Source organism: Chlorocebus sabaeus, chromosome 23 (genome assembly GCF_047675955.1).
Source record: "Chlorocebus sabaeus isolate Y175 chromosome 23, mChlSab1.0.hap1, whole genome shotgun sequence".
Classification (NCBI taxonomy): domain Eukaryota; kingdom Metazoa; phylum Chordata; class Mammalia; order Primates; family Cercopithecidae; genus Chlorocebus; species Chlorocebus sabaeus.
The window spans coordinates 78,832,731-78,853,098 of NC_132926.1; the positions used below are offsets into that span (position 1 = coordinate 78,832,731).

A 20,368-nucleotide genomic window follows, 5' to 3' on the forward strand; every position below is an offset into this window, starting at 1 on the left:
TAGCCAGGCGTGGTGGCAGACGCCTGTAGTCCTATCTGCTCCGGAGGCTGAGACAGGAGAATGACGTGAACCCGGGAGGCGGAGCCTGCAGTGAGCTGAGATCCGGCCACTGCACTCCAGCCTGGGTGACAGAGCAAGACTCCGTCTCAAAAAAATAAAATAAAATAAAATAAAATAAAATAAAATAAAATATAATGACACACACACACGTATGTTTATTGCGGCATTATTCACAATAGCAAAGACTTGGAACCAACCCAAATGCCCATCAGTGATAGATTGGATTAAGAAAATGTGGCACATATACACCATGGAATACTATGCAGCCATTAAAAAGGATGAATTCACGTCCTTTGCAGGGACATGGATGAAGCTGGAAACCATCATTCTCAGCAAACTATCACAAGGGCAGAAAACCAAACACTGCATGTTCTCATTCATAGGAGGGAACTGAACAGTGAGATCACTTGAACACAGGGTGGGGAACATCACACACTGGGGCCTGTTGGTGGGTGGGGGAGGTGGGGGAGGGACAGCATTAGGAGAAATACCTAATGTAAATGATGAGTTGATGGGAGCAGCAAACCAACATGGCACATGTATAGCTATGTAACAAGCCTGCACGTTGTGTACATGTACCCTAGAACTTAAAATATTTAAAAAAAAAACTCAGCAATAGTTAAGGAGCTATAATTCATATAAATTATATAGTACACAACACTAAATAGATTTTTTTACTGTGCTCTGTTCTCTGAAAATAGAAATTAGATCTTCCACAAAAATTGACCTATATAAACAACACTTTACACAGTATTATTTTGGTACCTATGATTATGTACAGAGGGAAACCTGTTTGTACTTGGACTCGTATCACAAATGACTCCTTCAGAAGGAGTGTAAAAATTGGTGCCATGAGCTGGTTGTGGTGGCACGCACCTATAGTACCAGCTACTTAGAAGGCTGAAGCAGAAAGATTTCTTGAGCCCAGGAGCTCAAGGCTGTAGTGAATTAAGACTGTGTCACTGCACTCCAGCCTGGGTGACAGAATGAGAACTTGTCTAAAAAAGAAAAATGTTCCCAATGGCAAGAATTCTGTTGTTTTGATATCTCCTGGCACAGGAAAAGAGAATTAGAGAGGGGCTAAACAGAAGAGATCCCAACCCCAGCTAAATAAGAATATAGGCAGTCTACAGTGTCCAGATAGTAAGGCAAGGATAAAATGATGTAAAGGTAATAAACACTGTACACTATGTGTAAAGCAAACTCTTATAAACACACAAAGACTGATAAATTTCTACCAAAGTATGAATACAAAACGAAAATGTGAAATCTTGGTTCAAACTGGCATGGAACTGGTTAACAGTGGATATTTAGGTCAGACAGAATCAACAGAACCCAAAAAGAAGTCCGGATGAAAACAGAAACTTTTTCCTTGGCTAGTGACTTTTAAGTGGATATTTCTTGAAGAACTTTTAACTTTTCTCTCATAATTGCCATCTATTGCCTTTGTGCTCTATGTTTATACTAAGTACACTGCCACATGTTTTTGTTACTTTACTGTATTCCCTTCAGCCTCTATATCTTGTCTATCATTGACATAAGGTGTTCAGCACACTTTTCTTCTTCACCAAAAATTGCTGTAACACCCCCCACAAATTTGCTAGTATTTGAGAATGGACTATGTAACTCATTTAAACCAGGGCAGCAGAATCTGCCAGCACTAGACTTTAAGGGCTAAGTTAGGTCTGAGCTTATTATATGGCTTTTAAGGGTGAAGGAACTGAATAATATATTATGAAGATTAATATCTCAGGGTGAATAAACAATTCTTCATGTTGGGGTAGTTCACCTCTTTGGGATGCAGGACTGGGCTACAAGAAGAAATATCTTCTAGTATTTAAAACCAAAAATCTCACATCTTCTCAGGACAGAATCAAGTGAGAAACAGATGCTTCAGTCAAACTGCCACTAAATAGTGATAACTATAATATTTTGCTCTGATATAGTAGACTTTTTATTTGTTTTGGAAAATGATTCTAAGATTTTTACAAACAGACTCTCTAGTCTACAGAGCAATACTACTGAGCTGGTGACTACAGTAAAGTAACAGTTCTTGCATAACAATAGAAAAAGTGAGTTGTACTGTACTTTCTAGTTTGGAAAGTAATATATTGCTATGTATATAGCCAATAATAAATTTCATTTAATATGTAAGTACTAGTTAATAAAAAAAATTCCTGATTTTTTCTACTTTGAAAACTAAAAAGAGATAAGAAAATTTTAAAAATTTACCATTTAAGTCTCTTTGATTCTGGAAATATTTTAATTAGGTTCCACTTTTTAAAAAAAGTAGTTTCCTTATTACCTCCACAGTGAGTACATTAACTACATTTTCACAAACAGAAAACTTACATACATTCAACTGTTTACAAGACATGTCTCCATATAACACATTTACATTCATGTGAAGTACATGAACTTCTTTAATGGTATATATTTATAACTCTTACATCTGGTACCTTTTAAAACAGCTAACATATAGTATGCTTATTTCCTGTAAGTTAATTCATATATGACTCAGGTGAGAAGAATCTCTTTTGAAGAATTACAATAGTTATATTCATACCACGGGAAATCAATAGTTTTTCTAAACTAAGTTTCAAGCTAAAGCTTTAGCAATTTAAATTATTTAACTAGCAATGCATGAAATTCTTATCAGATTATCCCATTTGGATTACCAGTTTAAGTCATTTCAAGTGGTTCACAATTATCTGTGCATTGGTTGGGGGGAAAAGCACCAAGGATAATAAATTTATTTTTCATATCATAGATGAAATCACAGCACAATGATTTCAATATCCCTTCAAAAATCTAATCATTTATAAACAGCATTTATTTCAAATGCTCAATCTTTAAGCTTTCTTAGTGTGATCAACTGATACACTAGGGATAAGAATGGAAATGGTTAAAAACAGATACTATACATAATATGTACTAACTTAACAGAATTCAGATTTCTCCTAACATGGTTGATTTCCATTTTTGAACTGACTTCTTTAGATCTAAAAAGAACTCTGAAAATAAATGTAACATTTATACATTTGTCAACTATACTTAAAAAGAAACTCTAAAGGTGCCTTTCTTGTCAACATATGAAACAAAAGTTTTCCTGATGAACAAGGCACCTTGTATGGTAAGGAAATATATAAAGAAAATATTTTCTACAAATTAATATATAAATCTATGTGCACAAAGGTGTAGTTCTCCCAGCTGCATATGTAATATTTTAAATAACATATAATAAAAAAAATTCAAAACACAGATTGAAAATTAGCCCATGTGGCTAATACTCCAGTTGTTAAATATTGCAGCATATATGTCACTGTAACAATTGGGAAAGATATTCTAATCTAAACGGTTAATGAAATCTCTCTGGAAAGATACTTTAAAAGTCCCCAGTATGTAACCCTGGCTATCAAATTTCAACCTAGAAGTTTTTACAGCTAAGATGCAATCCCATGAATATAAAAGTGTGCACAAAGGCCATCTAATCAGACTCTGCAGTACATAGCATTACTGGTGTGACTTTGGTACGAGCCTGTTGGGCTTTTATGTTCCTTTTCATTACTATGTGCACATGGTAAACATCATATTAACAACAATCAATTTTTATCACTATAAGTTTTGCTACTCACAGAATGCCTACAAACATTGTTTTAAACATTTCCAGATCATGACAAAAGTTCCTTACCTGAATATAAACAAAGAAACCCTTAGATTTAAAGACATTTTTAAGTGAACACATAAATGCATAAGGAGAAACATAAGAACATACTATTTTTATAAGTATAAAAAGTCCAGCTTCTGCTAAGATTTCATTTCTTTTTCCCAGTGTTTTTTTTGTGTTCATGCGTTTCTGTTTTGCTAGTTATACTCTTTTTCCGAGATGAGGTATTAGGAACAACTGCACTAGAAGGTCCACTTGCAGCTACACAAAACAAAAACAAAAACAAAAAACTATTGCTTAAATTTACACAAACAATCCAAGTTCAAATAATACTCCTGATTGACAAAACAATTCTTGTTATAACTGTGATGTAAATGAAATGTAAAAATTTAATATAGCATTTTTAACCTTTTACTTTTCAGAATTCAACACGAATATAGAAAGGTAATGACAATGGACTGGGTTCATAAAATTAATTTCTCATTTTACTCTACATTCTTCCTAGGAAATGAATATATTTTTATAATTTTTAACTACCATTCATTGTGCTAATGATTTTCAAATTTATACTTTTGGCCTGGGCCTTTTCCTTTAGCTCAAGACATGTATATACAACTGCCAATTGAAACTTTCTTTAAAGATATCTGACAAGAAAGACAAACAATGTGCATAAACTGAACTCATCATTTTCCCTACAAGCATCTATTTCCTCCTGTATCTTCTATCTTATCCCACTCTAAAAAGCTAGAAGGTAAGAAACCTAGAAGCACTCTTAACTTAGGAATCATCCTTCCATATCTAAACCAACATGAAGTCTTAATGAATTATCAAAAAACTACTCTAGGCCAGGCAGGGTGATTCATACCTATAATCCCAACACTTTGGAGGGCCAATGTGGGAGGATCGCTTGAGCCCAGAAGTTCAAGACCAGCCCTGGCAACATAGTGAGACCCCCTTCTCTACAAAAAACTTTAAAAATTAGCTGGGTGTGGTGGCGCACACTTATAGTCTCAGCTACCCAGGAGGCCAAGGTAAGAAGATTGCTTGAGCCTGGGAGGTTGAGGCTGCAGTGAGCTATGATTGCAACACTGTAGTCCAGCTTGGGTAAGAGAACAAGATGTTGTCTCAAAAGAAAAAAATGATAATAATTAATAAATAAATAATTAAAAAACCATTCTAGGTGGCATTACTTTACTACATTTCTAATATGGATGAATAGATGTATGGGTAAGCTCCTATCAGACCAATCTTCCCACAGATAACAAATATACACTCTGTACTAAATATGAGGAAGAACTACCTGAAGACACTAAATAGTGAACAAGAGCGGGCCGTTACTAGAGAAGAATCAGTACTTGGAAAAAGGGAACAATATGGGATAAGATTCCCCTTCTTTTTAGCCTGAGGATAGGCCCTAATACGCACCATGTACAATGGCTACAAGTCCAACATAAGAAGCAGAAGACAAGTATTGCGGCAACCACAGCTACTAGAAAGTAAGGTGGAAAATCTCAGAAAGGATGAGCCCACAATTCTATTTGTAAATGATGGTCAAATGTATGGCATGAGCAAAGTAAAGTCCAAGGAGCCCAGCTAAAGCAAAATGAACTGAAATTTTTGCCAGCCACTACATGGAACACCATGTTTTACAATCTGAGCTCAGCCAAGGCTAACTCTTTGTTTAAAAACAAACAAAACAATATTTTTTTTGGAGGAACATAACAGAAATAACAAAATCCAGAGTTTCTATAACATACCATTCACAATGTCTACAATATAATCCAAAATTAATATACTAAGAAACAGAAAAAGATCTTTCTTGCTGAGAATGCATAAATTGATACAGATCTCTTTGGAGATGAGTCAGATTAACAGACAAGAATTTTAAAGCAACAATTCTAACTATGCTCTAGGACAAAGACACATAAGTTTATAATGAATAAAAAGAGAAAAATCCCTGCAAAAAAACTATTTAAAAGAATCAAACAGAACATTTAAAAGAATAAATACCTGAAATAAAAGGTCTGAAATAAAAACTAGATGGGTTTAACAACAGAATGAAAAGTAAGTAAAAGTAAACATCAACCAAATCAACCAAGTCAATATCAACCAAATCAACATATTTTTTGGAGTATTACAAAAAAAGAAAAAAAATATAGACATAAATATGCCATAGTCAACCTGCTGAAAATCAAAGATAAAGAGAAAACACTGAAAGCAAGCACAGAAAAACAACCCATTGCATTTATGTGAACAGTAATTCAAATTAACTAAGTCTTCTTATCAGAAACAATGGGAACCAGAAGACAGTAGAATATCATGAAAGTGCTGAAATAAAAAATTTTCTACCTAGAATTCTCTATTTGGCAAAAACTACACTGCAAAAATGAAGGCAAAATAAAGCCATTTTTCAGACACAATAAAATGAATAGAATTTGTTGCCAACAGACCTGCAGATTAAGAAATGCTAAAAAGCTTCAGGCTGAAGGCAAATGAAACCAGATGGAAACACAGACTTCAAGGAAGGAATAAAGAGCAAAAAATGTGGTAAATATATGGATACATATAGAACCTCTTTCTCCTCTAAGTTTCTTTAAAATACATATGACTGCTTAAAGCAAATATCATAACATTGTATTATAGTGTTTATAATATATGTGGAAGTAACATATAAGGATAACTATGTATAAAGAATGGGAAGAGGGTAAGGTAAATGAATCTATACAGTGGCAAGGTTTCTATATTTTACTTTCAGTGGTGCAAAATTAACCCTAAGTAGATGGTGAAAAATTAGGAATATATATTTAGAGCAACAACAACAACAAAAAAATGCAAAAAGATATAGCAAAAGTCCATAGAAAAAGTTAAATAACATTCTTAAAAATATTGAATTAGTACAAAATAAGGTAGAGTAGGAAAGAATAAAGGTATAATAATCAAAAGGAATAAACAGAAAACATAAAGTAGTAGACTAACCTCAACAGATCAATAATTACATTAAATGTTAATGAACTGTAAACTGCAACTATAAGGCAGATACTGTTAGAATGCCTTGCATAAGAAAGTTTGATGACCTATATCACATCAGATAAAACAAACCTTAAAAACAAAACATTACTGGAAATTAAAGAGAAAAAAAGTCATGATAATAAATGAGTCAATATATTAGGAAGATCCCATAATCAAATATGCATTTAATTATATAACAGAGCTCCAAAACACACAAAGCAAAAATCTGCCAAATGAAAGGGAGAAACAGACAATTCGGCAGTTGTGAGTGTAATTGCTCTCTGTACAATTGATAGAACAACCAATCCCTTCCTTGACCACCTCTCTGCCAAAGAAAAACCAAATAGTAAAGACTATCTGAACATTATCAACAACCTTGAACCCAGGCACAATGATAAAATAGTGTCCATTAGGATCAATGAACTATAAGACAAACATTTGGGTTTTTTTTAGTACACATATTATATTCAAAATATTCCAGATGTTAAGCCATAAAATAAGTCCTACATTTAAAAGACTGAAATCACACGGCGTATGTTTTTATAACTGCAATGGAACTAAATAAGAAATTGATTGAAAACAATAAAAAACCCCTCAATATTTGGAATTTAACCAATACAATTCTAAATATGCAATGGATCAAAGAAGAAATCACACATAAACTAGAAAGTATTTCTAACCGAATGATAATGAAAATACAATATAACATTTGTGAGACGCAACTAAAATGCTTAGAGGGAAACTTAAAGTTTTAAATGTTTGAAATAGATAACAATCAATGACCTAAGAAACTAGAAATAGAGGATAAAAGTAAACCCAAAGTAAGTAGAACGTAGAAAATAATTTTTAAAATAATTAAAATAATTTAAAATAATTTAAAAAAAATTGTGTTTTAAGGCTGGGTGCCGTGGCTCACACCTGTAATCCCAGCACTTTGGGAGGCTGAGGCGGGCGAATCACCTGAGGTCAGGAGTTCGACACCAGCCTGGCCAACATGGTGAAACCCCATCTCTACTAATAACATAAAAAAATTAGCCAGGCGTGGTGGCGGTCACCTGTAATCCCAGCTACTTGGGAGGCTGAGGCAGAATTGCTTGAACCTGGGAGGTGGAGGTTGCAGTGAGCAGAGATCACACCACTGCACACCACCTGGGGCAACAGAGGGAGACTCTGTTGAAAAAAACCAAACAAACAAAAAATTGTGTTTTAAACATAAAACCAACAGAAAAACAAAGAGCCAAAAGTTGGTTCTTTGAAAAAGCCAACAAAATTGATAAATCCCTAGTGAGAATGATCACAAAAAAAGAACACAAATTACCAGTATCATGAAAGTTATTATCACATTCATTAAAAAGATAATAAAAGAGCAACAAATTTGACAACTTACATAAAATGAACAAATTCCTAAAAAAAAATACAACTACCAAAAGTATCACAAAAAGGAAAGATAAATTCTATCAAAATTAATTGAAATAAAATTAATTCTACCAAACATTCAAGGAAGAAATAAAAATCTTATAAAAACTCTTTCAGAAAATAGAAAGCACTTCCGAATTATTTTATGAAGCTAGCATTACTCTGATACCAAAACCTGGAAAAAGGCATTACAAAAACAGAAACAAAAATACTACAGACTAATATCCTATCTTTTACAAATGCAAATGCAAATGCAAATTTCTTCAAAATCAAATTCAACTATTTTTTGTCAGCATTTTTCTATCTTAACTTTGTGGCACATTTGATTGTATTGTTGATCCTTCCTGAAATGCTCTCTTACCCTGACTTCCAAGATATTATTCTATCATGATATTCTTTCCGTTTCTCTGATACACTTTTCCAGTTGATGATCCTTCTTTTTCCCACTTTCTTATCTCATACAGTTACATGCTACTCTGTTCGTTTGTCTTACCCTATGTTTTTTTCCTCAGAGAATTTTATAGACCTTCATATATATAATATATCATGACTGAGTAGGGTTCATCCTAGGAATGCAAGGTTGACTTAACATTTGAAATGTCAAATATAACACCATTTTTACTTTATTACTTAAAAATGTATATGAACTAATGCATTTATTATGTGTCTAAAGAACAATGTACTGAGTCAAAATGCATTCAAATCCTAGGTCTACCGACTACTAGCTATGTAAACTGAGATTAAGTTACTATCTCTGTTACTTTTTTCATCTGTAATGGACATAAGAATGGTATTGACCACTAACATTTATAGTGAGAACTATGAGAATAGAAAAATGCTTATAATATAAATAACTATACAAATGTTAGCTTTTTGTGGTATATGGTATGCACCACAACTTATATTTAAGATACTTACTCAATTGTCTGTTGTTTCACATACTTATTAGTTGGAATGTGCAAGGTTCAAATCTATAATATTTGTGGTTTAAGATAGTGCCTCTGACTTACAAGGCCTGGTAATCTGATAGTAATCAGGTATAATAGATCAAATCAGTAGCACAGAGCATTATTGAAGTTCGTGTTTTGATAATCATAAAAATACATTATCAGTGGAAGAGGTCGGATTGAGTCTTGAAGGATGTGAGGTAAAAGGGATAACATTTTAATAGAAAAAAAAGGCATGAATGCTAAGGGAATTTATTTGGGGAGAAGTAAAGAGAGCAGTTTGGATACAATATAACAATTAATAGCAGTTACCATTTAGTGAGTGTTTACTATGTGTGCCAAGTACTTTATATATAAGATTGCAATTATTTCTGACAATTTTATGAAGAAGGTAGTATTACCCTGATTTTATGACTATGAGACTAAAGATCAGAGAGGTTAAGTAACTTGTCCAGAGTCACACAGCTAATAAGTAGCAGAACTGAGATTTTAATCTAGGTTTCTCTGACTGTTAAGCATAAACTCTTAATCAAAAGAACATTTGAGAGCACTAAGAAGAAACGAATGAAGACATCTGCAATGAAGCCGTTGTCAAAGCTTTGGAGGTATATGAAATTCTCTGAGGAAAAAATATATAGGGTAAGAAAATGAATAGAGTATCATGTTCTTGTCTGGGATAAGAAAGCAGAAAGAAAAGTAGAGGAATAAGATACATGGATAGAATATCACAATAGAGTAATAGGGTAAGACAGCATTTCAGGAAAGGTCAAAAATATTAAATGTGCCATGAAGCTAAAGTAGAAAAATGCTAATAAAAGATAGTTAATTTTGGTAGTCACATAATCAGACTGAGAATGGAGAGATGCAAATATTCTCAGGAAAGAGAAAACAATTTTTTTCTTTCTTTTTTTTAATACTTGAGACAGGGTCTTGCTATGTTGCCTAGGTTGGACTTGAACTCCTGGGCTTAAGTAACCCTCATACCTCCACTTCCTGAGTAGCTGGGATTACAGGTGTATACCACTATGCCTGGCCCACAGAAATTTTCATATAAGATGATGCCTTAAACTCAAAAGAAAGGCAAAAGAAGACAGTCCATAAATTAGTTGGGGAAAAGTGTGATTGTGAAATATATTTTGTGAACAAATGTAGGGAGAGAGGAAGACAACAGACAAAAAACACATATATCAATAGACTACAATAATAGATTTTTAACCCTTAGGATCATTACGTTCTAGGGAAGTGTAAAGATCCTAATTAAAAACAAATTTAACATTTAAAAAGCAAGTTACTATTCCTCTTATTTCTGGGGCAAATCCACAAACTCAACACACACACCCCTAACCTGGTTTGCTGCTTGCTTTAGTACTCTTTAAGGTAGCTGGTGGTGTTGGGAGGATCTTTGCAGGTGTATACGTATTTAAAGATACTTTTTTTCTCATTATTGGACTGGAACGTAAAGCTGTAGAGGCTGAAAAAAATAAACAAACATGTTAATTTAATAATTTCCTGCCAATTATATCTTAACATCACAGAAAATTTCTTATAATTTAGTGAACCTACAAATATTCATAATAACAGAAGAAAATGGTCAAGGTAAGCTTTGCAAGGTAAATTCAGCAAAATCATCTTTTTAAATAAAAAGATAGTTCTCTTATGGCCTTAGACAAATCGATGTTTTGTTTATATTGTAAATAATAAGCATTTAAATAGTATGCACCAAAGGAATGCTAAGAAGAGAGCAACAGACTTTATCCTTTCCTGACAGAAACTGAGGTTTTTAAGGCATGGAAAAGAGCTAATGGCATAGTTTTCTTGAATGGTAACAGAGTCAGTAATCCCCTCACCAGGTGTGGTAGTTCATGCTAGAATTACAGGCACAAACCACCATGCCTGGCCAGGGACTGGGAGGATAAATTTCAACTGGCTAATATAGAAAAATAATTTGATTTATTTATTACTTACAATTTAGTTAGGCCAAGGCAGGAAGATCGCTTGACCCCAGGAGTTCAAGACCAGCCTGGGCAACACAGGGAGGCCTCATTTCTATTGAAAATTTAAAAATTAGCTGGGTCTGTGGTTCCAGCTACTCGGGAGGCTGAGGCAGAAGGACTGCTTGAGCCTGGAAAGTTGAGGCTGTAGTGTGCCATAATTGTGCCACTGCACTCCAGCCTGGGCGACAGAGCAAAACTCTGTCTCGGGGGGGGGGGAGGGGGTGGGGAATAAAGAGACAGAGTCTTGAACGGTTTTTCTCTTAAAAAAAATAATAATTATAGATTCGGGGATGTTTCATCTACAAATATAATGGTATACTAAACTACCATATTTAGGAATAAACTAATTAAGTTGTAAGTAATAAAAGACACTATTTTCCTATATTAGCCAGTTGAAATTTAACTAAATGAGAGGGAGTGAATTTTAAAGTTGGGTTTTTCCGGTTCTCTTTCTAACTAAGACAGAGAAATTGAAAGGTGTAAAAAGGAGAAGTAGGGATAATTCTTAAGTATGGAATCCTCTAGGCAAGGACAGGCCAAAGTAGGGGATATTAGGAAGAACCAATTATCAAATATGCATTATGTAACAGAGCTCCAAAACACACAAAGCAAAAATCTGCCAAATTAAAGGGAGAAACAGACAATTCTGCAGTTGGGAGTGTATCCAATATAGTGACTCATTTATTTATCCACTACCGGCATGAGCTTGTAGATTCCCTAAACAAAGGGAGATGCAGCGTGCTTTTGAAAATCAAGATGTGGGCTAGTTATGGCAAATGTGCCTTTGCTGGTTGACACCTACAAAGAATGATTATACATTTAACTGAGAGAGCTCAAAGTAGTTATTAATGAAAATAATCTAAGTGATAAAAAGGCCTTAAAACATCATAAAACAACATAAATTTACTTAGCCCTTTCCTGTTTGCATATTTTTACCCTACTCTATGAACTTCCATCACTAACTTATCCTAATTAATATACCTACTCCTTTTTCTCCAACCTGATATTGTCACTTCCCCATTGTAAGCTATCTTTTAGTATTAATATTTATTTATTTTGCCTTAGTTTTTTTAGGAAAAAAAAACTTGGAAGGACAGAGAATGATTAACAGTTCCTTTTCCCTTGATACAAACACCACAAAATGAATATAATTCTATGTATATGATGATATATATATATCAAGTTACAGCTTGATAACTCAGAGAACTAATTGCAAATAATATAAATATCCTATGATTTAATAAATATTATTCCTATAGTTACTCTATAAAATGCAAGATTCAAATACTTTCATCATAACTGGCACCCTATTTTCTTTGCTATTCAAAAATAATGAGAAAAATAGAGGCTTTAGAATACCTGGGTTTTAGTCTTGCTTGACCACTAACTCATTGATTTCCTTAACTGTATCTTTCTATGATTTTTTTCTTTAAATAGTAAAGCTGTTCTTAAGTGAAATCTTAAATAAAATAGACCAAAGCAGATACTCTGGTTGAAGCAGCCATGAAAGACACAAGTCCTAACTATTCAGCATCTTTCTCTTCCTCATGAAATTTCCACAGGCTCTTGGGAATACAGTTTGAAGACCAATGAACTAGATTATTAAACTAAGGTTTACCCAATTCTATGAGCCACATTAAGTACATTTACGTTCTCATTTAGTTCTGTTAGTAACTAATTGCATGAAATTTTAAGAGAGCTAGAGGGACTGAGGTACAATTTGTATCCATGATATACAGAAGAGCTAATTAGAAATTAGCACAACCGGAACAAGAATCTAATATCCTTTGCTTCATTAATATCCTTCAGTAATATACTCTGATGAATTGAATTCACTAACCACAAAAATAAATCCATCAAAAGTATCACAAAACAAACCTTAAAATGTTATCTTTTTGTAAATATTCTACTAAAATTCTCCTTTCGTAACAAACACCTTACTATTTTTATTACCTTCAAATCATTCACTGCAAGTCTTCTAAAATCTAAATAGTATTGATATCTACCCCTAAATTCTTATTTACTAATTAGAATAATTCTTTAATCTCTATTTTAAGATTTCAAATCCTTTCCCCAGGGAAGCAATGAAAAATCATTAAGGGTGAAGGGGTAAACTAGAATTTATTCAGGTTCTCTACTGTATTCTGAGGTAACAGCATTGTCCATTTTATCAGGTTATAGAAAATATAAAAGGAGATGACCACCTTCATTTTCCTGACTCTGACCGTTACCACTTGGAGAAGTTATTTCATTTGGAGTATTATCAGTTCTAAGAATCGGACACATATATATGCAAATTTTTAAATTAAGACCTACTTCCTAAAACCATCCCTAAAGTGAAATACTTTAGAACACTCACCAATATACATCTCTATTACTGTTAATGATTGAAAGCTGGCCTCTACTACCAAAAATGGAAGAAAAGGGAAAGGTCACTACTTTGTATAAATGCAGGGGGTATCATTTAGACAGAATATAAAGAGAATAGAGCTCTCTAGAATTATACAATGTGGTGGCCCAGGAAAGAGAAGAGAGTGACGGTCAGACATAAAAGTGGCATTCATTCCGAGAGCTCTAATATCTCATTTTATTCTTGAGCAAAATTTATTTACAGCACTCAGAAAAAGAGGAATGATATACAAAGAAAGTTTGTCACTTTCTAAGATATGACTAGAATAGTAAGATTCTTAGCTCTAAGCAAAAAGCACTCTCTCCCAAAACTAATGCTTTCCAAACTGGAATTTCCAAAGTACTGAGGAATCCTACAGAGCTGAAACCGACAACTGGCAGCTGACTTCTCACACCTAAAAAGGAAGCCCTGAGCATTTCCCAAAATGATGTCCCTCAGAATAGTGCCACATGATATTTAATGTGTTACCAAAAAAGTGTTTTCTAAAAAATAAGTTTTGGAAAATCTGGGTTATACAGCCTTCTTTACAGAAGAACGTCAGCCTTTTATATGCTAATACAGCTATACTTCTCCAACAGGAGGCGGGATATAACATAGTTTCTAAAACTTATTTAACCACGAACATCTTTCCTTCAAACACACAAATTAACCTCTTCTGAATGTTTTCTGAGATACACAATTTGAAAAACTGTTGTCCTAATTTGCTGTCTTTAGTTAAAAGCTCTTTCTACTTACCAAAGGGAGTCAGGAGATGAGTGTGTATGAATGGGTTAATGCGGACTGTTATTTTGAAGTTTTAAAAAACTTTGCTATAAAATTATATACAATAGGAATGTGAGATTTCTAGCAAACATAGTTTTAACAAAAGACCACAACCCTATATTTTGTTGACTTCTACTGCTTTTTTTTTTTTTTTTGGTAAGAAAAAAAGAATTTGGCAGAGAGCAAAAAAAAGAGCTACAGTTCACATTACACCAAAGAATTCCTAATAATGTCCCTTTAAACTCCTTTGTCCCCTAAACTTCTACTCATTACCACTACCTGCTTTTATGTTTTCATAATTTCTGTTATATTCAGATAGTATGTAGTTGCCCAGCAACTAAATAATAACAATGAAAGAAAAATTTCCTACAAATTTCAGGGGTCTTCCGTGGAACATCAGATGATGGAGAAGCAATGGAAGCAAGAAATTCATCCACTTGCTTTAAAGATAGGGCATTATGAAGAGTTTCTAGAGGACAAATAGATGGCACCATGGAATACAATTCAAAGCCTAGAAGAGAAAAAAACCAAAAACAAAAAATAAAAGATGGATATTTTAAAAATCAGTAATTAAAAAGGAAGACTACTCTTTAGAACTGGACAGTTTAGGTCTTTTCAATCTATCACATGCAAACACACAATATCTCTGAAGTCATGACACCAGATGCTATGCAATATGGAGCTGGAACAAGATGTGACAAAGATTTCTTTTTAAATGTAATCATGTAGTATAGCATGCACACAATTTCATTCTATATTGGTAAAATCTAAGAATAATACTTTAAAAACCTAGGGAAAAAAAACCAAAGAAATACAAGTTTTCAGTTTTTATTTTTTGAAGTCAGGTCTATTCAGTGGGTGAATAAGCTGATGCCACATGATGTATCCCTGATGCCAGAATGCTAACAGTAAGTTCTTGTTGAAAAATTATATAATAATTTTTTAGATACTTTTCCAGGCGTGCCAAGACCAATGACACTCTCTAGTATGAGCCCAAAACAACATTCATTCATTCATGCTGGAATAAAAATTCCAAAACATATTTCACCTACCTTTACTGTATTAACACATAATTATATTACTAGGAATCACTGGCTGTGTAAAGTTAGGTCAAGTTAAAAGCAATACAAAATACAAATATGATCCTATTTTTAACAATGGCACAGAAATACAAAAATTTCATGAAACAATCATGCAAATATGTATTAATACCATCACTGAAACAAAAGCACTTAAATACACAGTTTATGTTTTCAAACAAATAGGATATAGGTTATTCACTTTTTTAAAAAAGAAAATTGCCTGTTTATTTAAACTTTATTCAACTGAATGGCTTTTAAAATTGCTTTCATATACTGTTAAAAATAACGAGTCTTTCTGCATCTACTCTTCTAAAAATCCAAACGAATTTCCCCCAATTAAATACCTACAATACTCAAATAAAATTTTCTATCAAGTCAAATATTAAAAATAAAAATTAACCTCAGATTGCAAGACTCTTTGCTTCAATAGGTGTGTGCTCATTTTTAAATTGACTGATGTTTGATTTATTTAAATATTGAAGGAAATATTGACTCAAGAACTGCCTAATTCTCAGTTAGAATAAGGAAACTTTGGTTAAAAGAGAATCTAATCTTCCTAGGAAAATAACCAAAGGACTTGCAAAACTGGTATGTCTGATTTTCAGGTACAAACCAAAGCATGACAGAACATTACACATACTTTGAAAACAAAAACAAAAACTATACCATAACAGCAGCTAAAGCACCTAAATTAAGCACTAAAGAAATTAGGCTTGCACAACTGTTACATTTTTTAGAAGTACAAGATTCATGCAAATGAGCGCAAACCCTTTCTTTGCATTACACTAAACTTAACGATGAGATCTTTTCTTCTTTCCTCACAAAGTTTATATATCTTTTATAGCAATTATTTTATTTCATTTGCCTGCTAGATTTTATAACAGGCAAATGACAATATAATTAAGTTCCTCTAGACTATATTTTTTTCCACTTATCTTTAGTAAACTTTTCCTTTGATGCACAATGAAAGGGTTAGCGCAGCAATTTAAAAAGCCACCCTGCTGACATGTTTAGAAGCTATAAAAACATACCACTGGAGCCTAGAAATTCCACAGAGGAAACGGACCAGCACCTATAGAGGTGTAGGTGTTCTGCACAGAGGCCCAGAAAATAAGGTAAAGCACTGTCAGAAGGTACTTGTTTCACCATGTTCCTTGAACTAAAGATGAAGGGAGGGGTAAGTCCATGATATGTGTTAAAGATGGAAATAACATGAAAGTTAGGGGAAATAAAAAGTAAAAGGAAGAGTCAAATGACAATTCGTAAGACAGATAAGACAACACAGTATTAAAAAAGGAAAAAAGGAAACCTTAAAACTCAAAATAAATATTTGTAGAATTGAAAGGAATGCATCTCATATGCATTTATATGTGTGGAAAATCCACATTTTTTTTAAAAAGAGCCTAAACCAAAGGAATATAAAATTACTCTATTTTCTATTAAAATTAACAGAAATATTTTTAATTTTTAAAACCTTCAGTTAAACACAGATTCTCCTAGATAATAATACCTCAAATACTGGTTTTAAACACATAGCATTCAGTACAAAAACTATGGTCTTAAACCTGCAATGTCTCTTCTTAGAATTTTTGTGGCTTCTGTTTTTCTTGTGACTTCTGTGTTTCTTCTAAGAGGTTCTTAGGCATGCGGGTTCTTTAGAAGCTGCAGCTGTATCAAATAAGAATCACTTTCTTCAAAAAGTAGCATTTAAACAGCTACAATGAAGGGAAAGTACATTAAGCTTTAAGGCTAAATTTTTACTTGTTGAGGATGAGATCTTCTTATTCCACCTTCAAGAATTATTAGTGCAATGTTATTTAGATGTGTTGTTAAAGGATCCAGAACGGGGAGAATGACCATAAACTTGTGTTGAATCCTTTAGCTCCATAAAAGTTTCTGAAAGATCTGACTTGAGTTTTTGAAAGACTTACTTGCAGTTAAAAAGAAAAAGAGTTCCAGGGATAAAAGTATCTTCATTCCATGTGTAATACAAGCAAAAATCTGTAAGTTTTCTTTTAAATTCTTTGATCCTGAATTATTGTAAAATGATCAGTAAATATTCCCTCTTGCTCCACAATATCAAGGTCTATGTTAGAAGTTATAATGCTGCAATAATTCCTTTTACAAATAATGGTCATGAAAAACTTTCCTATTCAGCCTCAAAAATGGAACTTAACAGAATTGGGTTTCTAGATCTTAATCTTCCTCTTATTAGGAGCCCTCTAAATTTTAAGAAAAGCAGTGGTACTAAAAGGAATTGGTTGCTTGATAATAGCAAACCACATTGCTACACAAGAACAAAGTGAATGCTGGACAAAGTTTTCAGAGTGCTCCAGACCAAATAGGGTATTGCTTTAGGAAAATAGCCAGGAACAGACGATGTTATACAGAGAAATATGCATCACCAGGTGCCCAAGAATTTTTCAAAACACATCTTATTTGGCTATTTGACATGGGTGACTCTGTATTTTTGTTTAACTATCTCAATAAAACAACCATATGATCAGAAAATTAGGAAGAAAAAAGTTACTGAGAATTAAGAAAAATTAAAGAATACTAATTGAAATTTAAAAATTTGTGTAGACTGATCATCTGAGAAATTAGAAGAAATTTTCAGGTGTTAATTTAGCATTAAAACTCATCATCATTGTGGTCATTTAAAAGTTTGATGAGTAATGTTAAATTATTATATAAATTACAGCTGAAAAGGGAGCTAGACAGTATCAATAATTTGGGTGAATAACAAGTTGGAATTGTATGCCAATTGACAATAAGGATGAAGAAATGAATGATACTGTATACCCCACATTTTGAAATAAAATAAAAATAAAAAAGGGATGAAGCAGGGGAGTATCTTTTAAAATAAAAGCAAAACGTACCATTGGTTGGGTGTCGAGCAAATGAGATAGAAAACCTTTTAACAGCAGAACCGCGTGTGGCGTCTAAGAAAGAGAAAAACAGGTACCTGAAATTCATAACAGCTACAAAAAGAAGAACACTTAAAAGAAAGAAGGGAAAAACAAATATATGAGGTTAGAAAGGTGGCATGCAGAAGGGACAATGACAGAAGGTAATAAGGCAAATATTGGTTAAAAGAAGTTAACTAGCTTGATGACAGAGGAAAAGTGTCAAATGAAATATACAAAAGAAAGAAAAGCAAGATGAGCTGGCAATTCTGGTAAATCCATGTTTTACTGTCTAAAATAAATGTGTTGATAAATGAGAAACTGTTTTAAATAAAGATGATCCTGAAAGAGCTAGAACCACTACTCTTAACAAAAGGGACACGCTTCCATGAGCCTCAAAAAATTCTGAATATTAAAACTTAAGGTATATTAATAACATTAAGAGGATCTCCTTCAGCTAGGGATCCTAAAATATTCTCATCCTGTGTTTATTTTTATAAAAATATTACCAATATAATATTGTCCTCTACTTATAAACATTCCACTCCCTTTAATTAGCTCAATAAGTAAAATAAGTGTTAACAATAAATAAAAGTTTAAAAGATCAAAGAAACACTTGTTCTTTATAATATAGATTATAAATTATCTAAAAGAAGAATACACACAATACTATTTTCCATTTCAACAAACTTATTGTACAAGTACTCTAAACCTAACTACAATTAACTGTCTGATGAAACATGGATCCAAGTTGTAGGTAACAGAGAGCACTGATAGTCATTTAGGCAAAAGATGACAGGATTTCACTCGAATCAGTCAGTGGCCTTAGATTTGCCTTTGAGAAATACTGCTCATGGGTGTGTGCTTGGGTGTAGATATGAATCTGTGTGTGCATGTGTGCACATACCATCTATGCAGCCAGAAGAGGTCAGCTTTTTACGATGAGTACGAGCATAATCCTGTAGGTTAGGTGCGCTTGAAGAACCCCCGAGCACCGAGGTGCTAAACAGGCCCGCACAGTGAGACCCTGATGGGAGTTAGAGAAAATACATACACAACGGGTGTTCTTCCATTCACATTGGGAATTCATGCAGCATGCAATTAACATGGCTCTTACCACATATAAGGCAACTTTTGGAAGTGCCTTGAACAGGCTCACAATATTCTTGTAATTTCCTAATGATGTCAGTTTTAATACAATACTTCTAAACACCACTAACATTTATCATAGGTACAAATGGGGTAATTTCACATTGGACAAAATGTTATCTTTGAGAAAAAAAATATGTCCATACAATAATTAGACGTATACATCCTAAAGTATTAAAAACACTGCCATAAAAATAACTTAGGACAAGAAAGAACTCTGTTAATCAATTCCCAAGGGCAAGCCATATTTACAAAAAAAAAAAAAAAAAAAAAAAAAACCAAAAACCTCTCCTAGCACAAATTAAGTAACATAAAATCAGTATTTTTAATGTATATTTATAAACGACAAATCTTTCCTGATGCCCCTGAATTAAGAATTACTACTCTTTCTTATGAAATAAAGTATATCAAAATTTATTTATTTGTGAGAAGACCAGGTTCTTTTCAGTCATTCAAGGCCTAAATCACTTTAAATACTTAACAAATGACTTAATATCTTAATTAAGAAGACCCCCAATGAAAAACATTACTAGCAAATAAAACAGTCAGTATAAACTGATGCTCAATTTGTAGCAAAAGTTTTTACATCCAAATAACACTTTTATCACTGGGGAAGGATTAAATAAATTTCTATCAAATATACTATGATACATCAATAAGAAGGAGTAATATATAAATTTCTGTAAATATACTGTGGGAATATTAAAAACTATCATTACAAGCTATATGAAATTAACTAAAGAGAGATCCTCAAGTATGTAGGCATCAACACAGTTCATACACTTAGTACAGAGATCACAGTACATACATAAACTTACAATGAGATCTGTTTATGACTTTATTAAACCTATCAGGACAACTATTTACAGAAAATAATATGCCACTATCTCATAGTTTATCAACCATGAGCTTTAAACCAAATGACTTTAGAAAGGTCTTTTCCAATGTTGCTTTGAGTGTTAGCAA

General features: G+C 33.0%; 1 protein-coding gene across 20 annotated transcripts in view; it reads right to left on the minus strand.

Moving 5' to 3' along the window:
- Positions 1–2,304: 2,304 nt before the first annotated feature.
- The window catches only part of PPIP5K2 (diphosphoinositol pentakisphosphate kinase 2), an 80,332-nt gene continuing 62,268 nt past the window's right edge, over positions 2,305–20,368 (minus strand). For 8 of the 20 annotated variants that reach the window (XM_037985076.2, XM_073010783.1, XM_037985100.2 and 5 more), the window contains 5 exons: positions 19,161–19,280; positions 18,227–18,289; positions 14,636–14,776; positions 10,445–10,570; positions 2,305–3,988 (listed from right to left, as the gene is read on the minus strand). In XM_037985076.2, the coding sequence (XP_037841004.1) occupies positions 3,876–3,988; positions 10,445–10,570; positions 14,636–14,776; positions 18,227–18,289; positions 19,161–19,280 (563 nt within the window). In that variant the 3' untranslated portion in view covers positions 2,305–3,875. The other 12 variants (XM_037985146.2, XM_037985107.2, XM_008014078.3 and 9 more) reach the window with 4 other exon arrangements.